Here is a 13,372-nt window from a genome sequence, read left to right on the forward strand (position 1 = left end):
CAAAATTTTATTTAATCTTTAATTTCCAAAAGAACTAGAAAAAAATTAAGATATCTTATCTCACAAGCTACAAATAAGATTTCAACTAAAGTGGAACAAGTTATACATAAAAAAAACCATACAAGTAAAATGCTTGCAGAGACACAATTTCGGAAGAGATGCACACAAAAAAAAATGTTGTATAAATTGTATTTCTAACAAAATAATTATAAACTAGAGATGGATCAGAACATTGGAGTGATGTTCAATACTCTGCATATATTCATTAAAAAGGTGTGAGTTTCATTGGAGTGCATGTATCCGAAGAAAAAAAAATTCCAGATTAACTAGAATTTGAAATACATGGATACAATTTATTATCATCATATTAAGATATCAATTGAGGATGACTAAATGTAAGATTCAAGGGAGACAAGAAAATGCTAGCGATAGCGTTGGAGGATGACTCATTAAGATTCAAGTGAAAATGGAGAGAAAAACACTTAAAATGACTTCGAGAATGACTTAAAGGAAGATTGAACTTTTAATTTATTAGTGATTGATTTCTAGATATAACTTTTATTGTTGAACAAGTGATGTGGTGCTTTTTGTTTTTGGTTGTGATGTTAGAGTTGTAGACATTGTTGGATGGATCAAAAAGTTCACCTTAATGTATTGGTGTGTTACGGATAAGGATGAGACTCATAGTAGCTTTGTCATGGGGCTTTGGAGTTAAGACAAGGTTATTATGTAGTCCAAGAAATCATATGAATTTTTATTAGTGAAACTATAGTCTCGTAGACAAATTGATGGATTGCTTTAATCAAGTACTGAATTTTGTACTCTTCCTTGCTCATCTCTAAGAGGTGAAAACCATAGGATCCCTAGCTCATATCTAAGGAGTGAAAAAAAAAATATTTAGCAAAAAAAAACATAGAAGTGAAAAACAAATACTAGCCTACCGTTTAGTTTGGGTTGGTGAGATTCTAAGTTATCTTACATTTGCTTTGCTAATGATCTTGCTTAGTATGTTTATATTTATTTATTTTAGATGAAGTTACTGGCGATCATACCTTAGACATTGAGACACAATAAAGGTTGATTGAGGTGCTGTTAGGCCAAAAAAACAAGTGTGAGAATTGAGATTAAGCTGTTAAGATGTGAATTTAATCATTGGTATCAGTGAAACACATGTTAAAAAACGGTTAAATAGTACAAGTAGAGGCCAACCCATGAATGCAAATCTTCTGTACCACTTTTTGTGTACGAATCTATGTTCTACCAATCATTACTTACCATATGTATGATTGGTTTCTATTTTAAACTTCAGTTATTCTATAAGGAAAGTAAAATGAAAACATGACAAGTAGTGATTGGTGGAATGTAGAGTGGTACACAAAAAGTGGTACAAAAGATTTGGACTCCCACCCCATTCAATTAAGTTTTTGTCATGTAGCTTTCTACTTAATTCTAGATAATTTTTATCTGAAGTGTCAAACTTATTTTTAACAATTAATAAAGAATCTAAGGTGCATGTTATACGAATTTCATATAAACTTTAGAGGAAAAATAATATATTCTCCAAATTATCAAGAACGCAAGTCCCGGCCGCATTACGTGTTTATGTTAAAAGACTATTTTATTTTAATTTTGTTGAGTTATGATTTATATTAACATAATTTTTGAGATTTTAGTAATAGTTTTAACATGACCTTTACTAGCACTTTGCTTCAAAATTTAGGGATGAAATTGGATATGTTATGCACCTTTTTTTCGTTATTATTGAAAAGAATGAAACAACACAAAATTCATATCATTTACTAATTCAATCAAATTGTTCTAGACTCAACTTAACTCAGGTATGCTTAAAACAGCTAAGTTTCTGTTTGGGAACAATAGATTAAAGCGGACAAAATGAACTAAACTAGAGCAAATGGACCAAGTTGAACCAAATGGTCTGAATTGGACTGAAGTAGACGAAAAGGACCGAATGGACTGGACGTCAGAGACCAAAGTGGACCTAATGGAGCAAAAGGACCAAATGGACTAAAGTGTACCTAAGGGACCGAAGTAGACGAAAATGGACCAAAAAGAGTGAATGACCAACGTGAACTGAATGGACCCAGTGGACTAAAGTATACCTAAGGGACTGAAGTAGACCAGAATGGACCAAAAAGAGAAAATGACCAAAGTGGACTGAATGGACCGACGTGGACCAAAGTGGTCAAAATTGGATCAAAATGGATCTAATTGGATCAAATGAACTAAATTGAACCGAAGTGGTTTGAAGGGATATTTGTAGAGTGAATTAGATTTTTTTTTTTTTTTTGGTGAGACGACAAAAGATAAATGGAATAAAGGATGAATCCAATACCACAATAAAATCCACAACCTGCCCATGTGTTGATATTATGAGTGGTGGAGTTGTAGACTTATATAGACCCACCACTTTTATTCCATTGCTCACAACTTACTATGTGGGTCAGTTGTGCAAAAGTTTTGTTATGGTATTAGCATTATTCTAGATGGATACTTCTAATTGGCTAACTCTCTTTAAGCTGTCCAAATTATTAGGATGCCTTTATTCTTGAATATATTTGTCAAAAACGGTCAACTTGATTAGTGTAATGACACCAGCATGGTCATAGGATCATATCAAATAAATTATGTGAAAGAAAGTATATAAGAGAAGAAAAAAGAAATCAAACGAAAAGTGCAAAGAAATAATAATAGTTGAAGCAACAAGAGCCTAAATTTATTTATAGCTATAGGAATATTGGATGTTTTTTTTTTTCACTATAATATATTGATATGATTATAAAAATGATTTATTTAGTAAAGGTGAGCTTAAATAATAAATAAATAAAAATTCTCATTTATGATTTCTTTGTGTCGAAATAAATTATCACAAACTCTAATAAGTATTTGTGTGGTAATAAATTATAACCAATGTTTACAAACTTAAAGTCATAAAGAGCATTTTTACAGTTTCCTCATCTTCTACAAGGTTTCAATTGCAAATTATTCTTGTAAAATTTTTTTATAAATTGCAACATTAAAACAATTAAATTTTTTTCTTTCCAAATTTAAGTAATTGAATGAGATTTTTGCTTAGGACACATTTGCATAATTTCCATTGACCCAATTTCTCAAACAACAAATGCATCCCGGTTTTAAATCCTTAGCATTGAATATTAACTTTTCCCATATGTAGTAAGTAAAAACGTAAGTAAGATGATCACAGCATTAGAAATCATTAGAAATTAACTAGTCCTATATGTTGTAAGTAAAAACAAAGTTCATGATCATCATAAATATGTTCAACGAATTGACTACATGCTGCAAAAAAGTTACCTTCACTCAAAATTAATTTGTGGAGTAAATTTTCTTTTTATTTAATAAGAAGCCCTTAAACATATTCTTAAAGACAACTATTTTTTTTTTTTTTTTTTTAGAAATAATTACAACATGTTACTAACCCTACAGCTCGAACCCTTTCTCCCCTAAATCTCCAAATACTTTGTACATAGGGAGGTGCTAATTCAGTTACAAGGCTCTTGACAAAAGACTACTAGTTAAATCCTCATCAAATTGCATATTAATTTTTCCCGCATATAGTAAGTAAAAACAAGGTCAAGATGGTCATAAATATGTTCAACCACTTTACTAAATGTTGCAAAACATTGCTTCCACTCAGAATTAATTTGTGGAGTAAATTTCATTTTATTTAAAATAAGAAACCATAAAACAAATTTTGAAAGACAAAAATGCCCATCAATCTAGCCAATGCCTTTATGCCATGTGTCCGATTAGAGTATTTATACCAACAAATACCGTACTCAATTCTATTCTCACGTCTGAAACCATGACCTTCATTGACCATATGCCATATGTAACTGCTTAATTATATTTAATATACTTATTACATATTTATTAAACTCTTAATTACAGTAGTTAAAGTATCCATCAAAAGCTCAGAAATACCAAATAAGTCTTAACAAAACAAAATTTGGTCACCATTAGTTTTAAAGGTCATGTTCGACCACTCCTCATCTCGCCCTCTCTCTCTAATGGAGCTCGACACAGAATTTAGGGAAAATCTTGCTTCACAACCAATGCTTTTGTCTGATAATTACTTGAAGTCCCATATGAAAGATGATTTCTCCTTTGAAGCTCCTTCATCAAAGGGTTTCTTGCAAGATTTTCACCATCTTGATCAGTTTCAAACTATTGGGTCTTCATCAAATCCCATCTTTAGGGTGCAAACTCAGTGTTATGATACATTGAATAACAATTTGGCATGGGTGCACGTCAACTGATTTTGATATGTACGAGTGTAAGCCATTTATGGATAATGGTGGGCATGGTCATGTTATGGACAATTTCGAGAGTGGAGGATACTTGAATCTCTCCCTCAGAGAAAAAGCTCTCTTGATACTCTAACATAAACAAAGACCTTTTAGGATTTTGATCAGCTTTGATACAAAACTTCTTATAACCAAAAATGTTTCGAATAAGTTGAGCATTCAAAATGAAGATGAAAATTTTCAAAAAAGAAGGGTATTCCATGATTTTCACTTTCTAGTTTAACTCCTTTTCTAGGACTCACTAGGTGCAATGTTTAAAATGGGTGCTGCCCTTAAATTTATATAGGCCTGAATGTTTGTTTTCATATGCAACGTCTAAGTTGTAAAATATTATTCATTAAGACATGATATACTCAACAACTATAACTATATTGTTCTTTGTTCCTATTCATTCTCCATATTTGCAAAGATATTGTAATATCACCTTCCTAAATTAGCTAAAACTCATAACTTTGAATGGATTATTTTTCAATTGCACATCAATTTTTCCTTCCTAAGCTTATGCAAGGGACAAGTAATTATGCTTAAAAGGTAAGGAAGAAAATTGGAGTGATGTTCAATACTCGCACATGTATTCATTAAAAAGGCGTGAGTTTCATTGGAGTGCATGTATCCAAAGAAAAAAAAATTCCAAATTAATTAGAATTTGAAATGTATGGATACAATTTATTGTCACCAAGTTAAGATACCAATTGATTTATATTTTTTGTAGGTGGGATTTAATCACCCATAGATTATTCGAACGTATTTATCGGTTAAAATAACTTGAACCCATGTACGTACTTTTTTTTTTTTTTTTAATAAAACATTTACATACTTAATTAGACCATAACTAATTAAGAGCTTTGAAATTCAACTAGTGTCACTTAGGCTTTGTAGCAATGATGAAATCTAATTGGAATGTAGGGCCAGAAACCTTGTGTATATGATTAAATCCTTCTATTTCCATCCATAAGTGAAATCCAATGTTTTGTTGTAAGAGCCACCTCCACAATTTTTTTCCCCTATCTTGGACGGTTGAGGAGGCATTCATTCAGGAGTAATTGACGATACCTAAAAAAATCCAAAAACTATCAGCATCATCAAATCATGGAATTCTTTAATTTTTGCTCAACTATATCAAGGGTTTAATATACAATCTTAAGGCTTATCATCCAAAATGTAAAATTAAAATTAAAAAGTTAATCTCTACAAGTGTTTAATGTTTATCCCCTCCAAGTAAGTTGGACAGATCTCAGTACAACACAACTCTTTTAGATAATTAGGGTGTGATTCCATCCAAAAAAGAACTTTAATTAGATTGTGTAATCTTGATATTTTAGATTATGCGCTGTTGTTATTCAATCTTGTTCTCTTTGCAAGAAATCTAGTCCACTACCAAAGTCCAATGACTACTGACTGCACAATTTTATCAAACTTTTGGGACCCCTTCGGCTTTCCCAAATAAACATTACTGAACTACAAAATTATTCTAATACCATCAACAAACACCACAAAAGGTAATAAAAAGTTACCAAGCTATTGCTGCTCATATTAGCCATTATTACTTCAATGTTTTGCTATTTTCAAACTGGGGAAGAGAAGAAAGCATCTACATTCTGGGAATTGGAAGAGTAAATGTAACAGGCTAAACAGTGGGGAAATTTTTTTTATCAGTTTAGATAAACATTAAATAGAAAACACAACAAAACAAAGAGTTGCTCATAAATAAACACAAAAGTAAATACCACTAGACTTGTCTCTAACCCTTGCTAATATTAGAGCTATAGCATCTAATAAGCATGGCATGGCATAATTTGCAATACATGAGTTTGTCATCAACTCCAGCACCCACTTCTCATACTCTACCCCAAATCACTAGTAGTAGTAAAAATCTTTCATGGACAAAAGGAAGCCATCCATTTCCTCTAATACCAAACAAAGATTAATTTTCCTTTTCTCTCAAAAAGAGAGTCTAATACAAGGGTGAGTAATTCATTCATATACACCAGTGATCTTCTCCTCAGTAGAGACATTAAGGCTGCCATTGATGTAATGGAATACTTAATGTTTCCACTGAAGAGAAGACCCGTGGTATGAAAAGGAAGATCAGTACCCAATCAAGATATTGAGAGGATGGTCAAGGATGTATAGAAATACGAGGCTAAAGATCATTGTCAAAAGTCTTGTAACTCAATTTATAGGCACCTTTAACGACATATACTTGTCCTAAACCTAGTTTTTATTCATGAGCTGAGAAGTTAGAATTTCCTAAGCCCAAGGACTCGGTAACAACTACTGAACTCAACTACAGAGAAGTGCTACATCAGCTCCTAGGATCTTGCAATATCCCAAACCACCATATATGGTTGATCTTTTCTATTGTATTCTGCTTGGGCCTAACCATTTGTGAAACGTTCTTACTTCATAGTTCCTAAAATTTACGCTAATTTAGTTTGTCATCCTTAATTTTTATGAAGTTCATTCAATACATTACACACTCTAGCTTTCTATTTATTTCTAGATAATTTTTATCTGAAGTGTCAAACTTATTTTTAACAATTAATAAAGAATCTAATGTGCATGTTATACGAATTTCATATAAACTTTAGAGGAAAAATAATATATTCTCCAAATTATCAAGAACGTGAGTCCCGGCCGCATTACGTGTTTATGTTAAAAGACTATTTTATTTTAATTTTGTTGAGTTATGATTTATATTAACTTAATTTTTGGGATTTTAGTAATAGTTTTAACATGACTTTTACTAGCACTTTGCTTCAAAATTTAGGGATGAAATTGGATATGTTATGCACCTTTTTTTGTTATTATTGAAAAGAATGAAACAACACAAAATTCATATCATTTACTAATTCAATCAAATTGTTCTAGACTCAACTTAACTCAGGCATGCTTAAAACAGCTAAGTTTCTGTTTGGGAACAATAGATTAAAGCGGACAAAATGAACTAAACTAGAGCAAATGGACCAAGTTGAACCAAATGGTCTGAATTGGACTGAAGTAGACCAAAAGGACCGAATGGACTGGACGTCAGAGACCAAAGTGGACCTAATGGAGCAAAAGGACCAAATGGACTAAAGTATACCTAAGGGACCGAAGTAGACGAAAATGGACCAAAAAGAGTGAATGACCAATGTGGACTGAATGGACCCAGTGGACTAAAGTATACCTAAGGGACTGAAGTGGACCAGAATGGACCAAAAAGAGAAAATGACCAAAGAGGACTGAATGGACCGACGTGGACCAAAGTGGTCAAAATTGGATCGAAATGGATCTAATTGGATCAAATGAACTAAATTGAACCGAAGTGGTTTGAAGGGATATTTGTAGAGTGAATTAGATTTTTTTTTTTTTTTTGGTGAGACGACAAAAGATAAATGGAATAAAGGATGAATCCAATACCACAATAAAATCCACAACCTGCCCATGTGTTGATATTATGAGTGGTGGAGTTGTAGACTTATATAGACCCACCACTTTTATTCCATTGCTCACAACTTACTATGTGGGTCAGTTGTGCAAAAGTTTTGTTATGGTATTAGCATTATTCTAGATGGATACTTCTAATTGGCTAACTCTCTTTAAGCTGTCCAAATTATTAGGATGCCTTTATTCTTGAATATATTTGTCAAAAACGGTCAACTTGATTAGTGTAATGACACCAGCATGGTCATAGGATCATATCAAATAAATTATGTGAAAGAAAGTATATAAGAGAAGAAAAAAGAAATCAAACGAAAAGTGCAAAGAAATAATAATAGTTGAAGCAACAAGAGCCTAAATTTATTTATAGCTATAGGAATATTGGATGTTTTTTTTTTTCACTATAATATATTGATATGATTATAAAAATGATTTATTTAGTAAAGGTGAGCTTAAATAATAAATAAATAAAAATTCTCATTTATGATTTCTTTGTGTCGAAATAAATTATCACAAACTCTAATAAGTATTTGTGTGGTAATAAATTATAACCAATGTTTACAAACTTAAAGTCATAAAGAGCATTTTTACAGTTTCCTCATCTTCTACAAGGTTTCAATTGCAAATTATTCTTGTAAAATTTTTTTATAAATTGCAACATTAAAACAATTAAATTTTTTTCTTTCCAAATTTAAGTAATTGAATGAGATTTTTGCTTAGGACACATTTGCATAATTTCCATTGACCCAATTTCTCAAACAACAAATGCATCCCGGTTTTAAATCCTTAGCATTGAATATTAACTTTTCCCATATGTAGTAAGTAAAAACGTAAGTAAGATGATCACAGCATTAGAAATCATTAGAAATTAACTAGTCCTATATGTTGTAAGTAAAAACAAAGTTCATGATCATCATAAATATGTTCAACGAATTGACTACATGCTGCAAAAAAGTTACCTTCACTCAAAATTAATTTGTGGAGTAAATTTTCTTTTTATTTAATAAGAAGCCCTTAAACATATTCTTAAAGACAACTATTTTTTTTTTTTTTTTTTTAGAAATAATTACAACATGTTACTAACCCTACAGCTCGAACCCTTTCTCCCCTAAATCTCCAAATACTTTGTACATAGGGAGGTGCTAATTCAGTTACAAGGCTCTTGACAAAAGACTACTAGTTAAATCCTCATCAAATTGCATATTAATTTTTCCCGCATATAGTAAGTAAAAACAAGGTCAAGATGGTCATAAATATGTTCAACCACTTTACTAAATGTTGCAAAACATTGCTTCCACTCAGAATTAATTTGTGGAGTAAATTTCATTTTATTTAAAATAAGAAACCATAAAACAAATTTTGAAAGACAAAAATGCCCATCAATCTAGCCAATGCCTTTATGCCATGTGTCCGATTAGAGTATTTATACCAACAAATACCGTACTCAATTCTATTCTCACGTCTGAAACCATGACCTTCATTGACCATATGCCATATGTAACTGCTTAATTATATTTAATATACTTATTACATATTTATTAAACTCTTAATTACAGTAGTTAAAGTATCCATCAAAAGCTCAGAAATACCAAATAAGTCTTAACAAAACAAAATTTGGTCACCATTAGTTTTAAAGGTCATGTTCGACCACTCCTCATCTCGCCCTCTCTCTCTAATGGAGCTCGACACAAAATTTAGGGAAAATCTTGCTTCACAACCAATGCTTTTGTCTGATAATTACTTGAAGTCCCATATGAAAGATGATTTCTCCTTTGAAGCTCCTTCATCAAAGGGTTTCTTGCAAGATTTTCACCATCTTGATCAGTTTCAAACTATTGGGTCTTCATCAAATCCCATCTTTAGGGTGCAAACTCAGTGTTATGATGATACATTGAATAACAATTTGGCATATGGGTGCACGTCAACTGATTTTGATATTTACGAGTGTAAGCCATTTATGGATAATGGTGGGCATGGTCATGTTATGGACAATTTCGAGAGTGGAGGATACTTGAATCTCCCTCAGAGAAATCCCATTGATATTATGGGATCAGATCGGAGTCACGTGGTCTTTACTAGCCAAGACATAATAAAACCTCTGAATTTTGTTGTACCAGATGAAGTCTCATGCATAACAGCGGAAAATGGATACTACAAAAAAATTGGCATGAACAAGAATAGAGCATTGCCAACAACTAAAAAACCACAAAAAGGTCGTAAGAAATCTAATGTTGTTAAGGGTCAATGGACAGTTGAAGAAGACAGGTACAAAAGATTTCATTCCTCAATATATATATATACACACACACACACACAAATATATATATATATATATATATATAGATAATTTTTACATTATCTGGGTAAATTATTGTCTGACACTTTCAATATTCACACTCCATACACATTAGACATTAGTTTGAAAATATGAATTCTATGTGGATATTTGATGTCCACACTTCGTAAATGATTGTCCAATGTGTATGGAATGTGAATGTTAAGAGTGTGAGATAATCAAAATCCTATCAATTATGTATTTTTGTTATCAATAAATCTAGCAACACAAAATTTTCATGTTTTTACAACTGTTAACTTGATTTATTATGATCTGTGTAAAATAAAAGTGATATCGGTGATAAACCTATATGAAAGTAATATTACTTCAATCACAACTTATCATATTAACAAGTTGTGAAAGAGTTGTCAAATTTTGTGTTTCTCTAGTATTGCTCTTTTGTTATTCCCCATGTTTGGTTGTCTTTATCATGTATTGATCCATGTAAATACAGGCTTTTGATTCAACTGGTTAAGCAATATGGAGTGAGAAAATGGTCTTATATTGCTCAAATGTTGCCTGGGAGGATAGGAAAGCAGTGCCGAGAGAGATGGCATAACCATCTTAGACCAGACATCAAGGTTTTATTAATTTCTTCTTGATTGATTCTATATTATTCTATCTTTACCCCTACATGTTTTTATGGAATTCATTGATTAAATGGAGATACAAATATGCATTTTTTAACACTAGACACCAATGCATGAAATTGACGTTTATTTTTGCTCGTATCCTTTCGTTACTTTGCAGAAGGATACATGGAGTGAAGAGGAAGATAAGGTACTAATTCAGGCCCATGCAGAGATTGGAAATAAATGGGCAGAGATTGCAAAGAGGTTGCCTGGGAGAACTGAAAACTCCATCAAGAACCATTGGAATGCAACCAAAAGAAGGCAATACTCGAAACGAAAATGTCGTTCAAAGTACCCTAGAGGCTCTCTTCTACAAGAATACATCAAGGGCTTGAACTTGGACCCATCAAACATGGTACAAAATAGAAGAAAAACTTCTTCTAGTAATGCCACAGCCAATAACACCATTAAAACACCAACTCAGCTGCCGCAGTCCACTGACCAGTTTTCCCCTAATGCTCGGTTGGTTCCAAACTATGATTTCAATGAGGTTCCGGAATTTTGTTTCGACGAAAACATGTTTCAGGAGAGCTGTAGTATCGATTCTCTTCTTGATGACATACCTAACAATGCTCCTATTATGGATGAGAACAATTTTGATGATCAAATGCCTTGTGGTCCTGTGGTTAATGAGAATATGCTGCATTGTCCTCCAGTAATTGTGGATGAGAATGACTTTGACATGGATATTCCAGTTGATATGACTCCAGTGGTAGATTGTGATGTGAAGAAGGAGCTGGATTTGGTGGAGATGATGTCTCAAGTTAATGAAGCCAAATGTGTAAGCCCTTAGGAATTTGGCTTCAGAGTTCCCTTTTTTTCTTATGCCATTGGCTGAAAGTTTTTTTCCTTGAATTACTTTGAGAGGAAGAATTCAAGAATGAATGGAAAATAGTAGGGTAACACGCATGCATGAAGGGAAAACATACATATAAAATTATAATAATAATAATATATAATAAAATAAATAATACTATTGGAATTCTTGTGACATATGTACTCAAAACTGTTTGTATGGAATTGTATTTATCTGTAAGGGAATTGAGTGTATAATGTCTTTTCAGGCTTATTATGAATGATAATTTTGAACATTTATTTATTTATTTTCCCACTAATATATTTGGAGTTGCATTGTTCGCTATTAGTATGTCCCATTGTTAAGTATCATCACTTTTACATAATTTGAATGACTTTGACAAGAATAATCGTGTAACTTAATTGATACTTTTTTGGTGTTTTTAACTAAAACTTCTAGGATATAATTCTCTCATTCATATTGTAATTATTGAAATTAAAAATAAAGAAAAAGAAAAAAGAGTGCTTTGTAACATTTTCAGGTCAAACTTAGGCATGCACCCACAGATTACCATGAATCTCACATATATGTATAGATGATATACGTAGGGACATGTTTAGATGGCAATTAATTAAGTACTCCTCGATTGTAATTTTTCAGTATTAGTAATTCATCTAATATAAAACTTTTATGTTATTTTGCTCCAAGTATATCAACATTTTAATAGTAAACATTCATGATATTAAAGTACAATAAATGTGTACCTCTTTAATAAGCAATTCATGTTGGAATTTTGCTATAAATGAAGAATTTAGAAACATTATGTCAGGGAATGTGAAAGCTTCATGTATAACTTTCATCATCAGTTAAAAAAAAACTATTGAAGCCTTAAATTAATGTAATAAATAATGGAGTTTAAATACTAAGAAAAAAAACGTAACGGAGTGGATATTGTAGCCACTAATAACAGTTTTTACTCGATGTTATACTTAATACATGTTGGTGTTAATATGCTGGAAGCAAATTATTGATGAAGCAAAAATTCATAACATGTTGATGTCACGTTGGGATGTGGGTACATGTCCAAGATTGGACATGTATCCATATCCTAACGGGTCCAATGGCTACTAGTCACTAGACACAAGCCGGACCCATTTGTGGATTGTGTAATATTCATTAGCTAGTTGTAAGGGAAAGTGTTAAACATAGAGCCACACTGTTAGTAGAAAACCCTTTTATATCGGTCAAATTTTGTAATTACTAATTAGTACTAAATTTAATTAGCCTATAATAACTTGCACTATGAGCTAGTATGGTTTCTAAATTTGCAAAATTTAAATTTTCCATTTCTCTTTTGAGTCTTTTCCCTATCCAGATTCTACTAATTAATACCAAACACGTAACTTTTCATGTGGTCGTGGAGTTATTAGACCCTTTTTTTTTTTTTTTTTTTTTGAGAAGAAGAAAGAATGAAATTTTAAATGCTGGTCAGTGGCAATATATGCATGTTTTTACTGTAGCCATGAACTTTTTTTTTTTTTTTGGATAGGATAGCCATGAACTTATTGATACAAATAAATTTTAGATGTTAATGAACGTTATTATATGGTAAAGTTCACTGTATAATATTTGGTTTATATAAGTAAACCATCCATATAAATGTTTCTAGGTACATTTGAAAACTATAGAATAGTAGAAATGTGTGTATCTACTAGCCTGGACTGAAAGTAGATTAGAATAGTAGAAATGTGTGTATCTTCTTCTTCTTCTTCTTCTTCTTTTTTTGAGAGTTCATTATTTTAATATTTTATTGTTTCAAAGAAATTGTAAGACGTATTTG

General features: G+C 31.6%; 1 protein-coding gene across 1 annotated transcript; it reads left to right on the plus strand.

Moving 5' to 3' along the window:
• Nucleotides 1-9,408: 9,408 nt before the first annotated feature.
• Nucleotides 9,409-11,650, plus strand: LOC115964329 (transcription factor MYB98-like). The gene is made up of 3 exons (XM_031083663.1): nt 9,409-10,034; nt 10,559-10,685; nt 10,855-11,650. Exons 1-3 carry the CDS (start codon nt 9,409-9,411, stop codon nt 11,527-11,529), a joined length of 1,428 nt encoding a protein of 475 aa, XP_030939523.1. The 3' UTR covers nt 11,530-11,650.
• The last annotated feature ends 1,722 nt before the right edge of the window (nt 11,651-13,372 follow it).

Source organism: Quercus lobata, chromosome 10 (genome assembly GCF_001633185.2).
Source record: "Quercus lobata isolate SW786 chromosome 10, ValleyOak3.0 Primary Assembly, whole genome shotgun sequence".
Classification (NCBI taxonomy): domain Eukaryota; kingdom Viridiplantae; phylum Streptophyta; class Magnoliopsida; order Fagales; family Fagaceae; genus Quercus; species Quercus lobata.

Excerpts from the sequence above, each read along its gene's own strand:
- LOC115964329 (XM_031083663.1), top strand. The coding sequence starts at position 9,409 with ATGTTCGACCACTCCTCATCTCGCCCTCTCTCTCTAATGGAGCTCGAC. Across the intron at positions 10,035-10,558 it reads TGGACAGTTGAAGAAGACAG|GCTTTTGATTCAACTGGTTA; the intron begins GTACAAAAGATT and ends ATGTAAATACAG. Across the intron at positions 10,686-10,854 it reads ATCTTAGACCAGACATCAAG|AAGGATACATGGAGTGAAGA; the intron begins GTTTTATTAATT and ends GTTACTTTGCAG.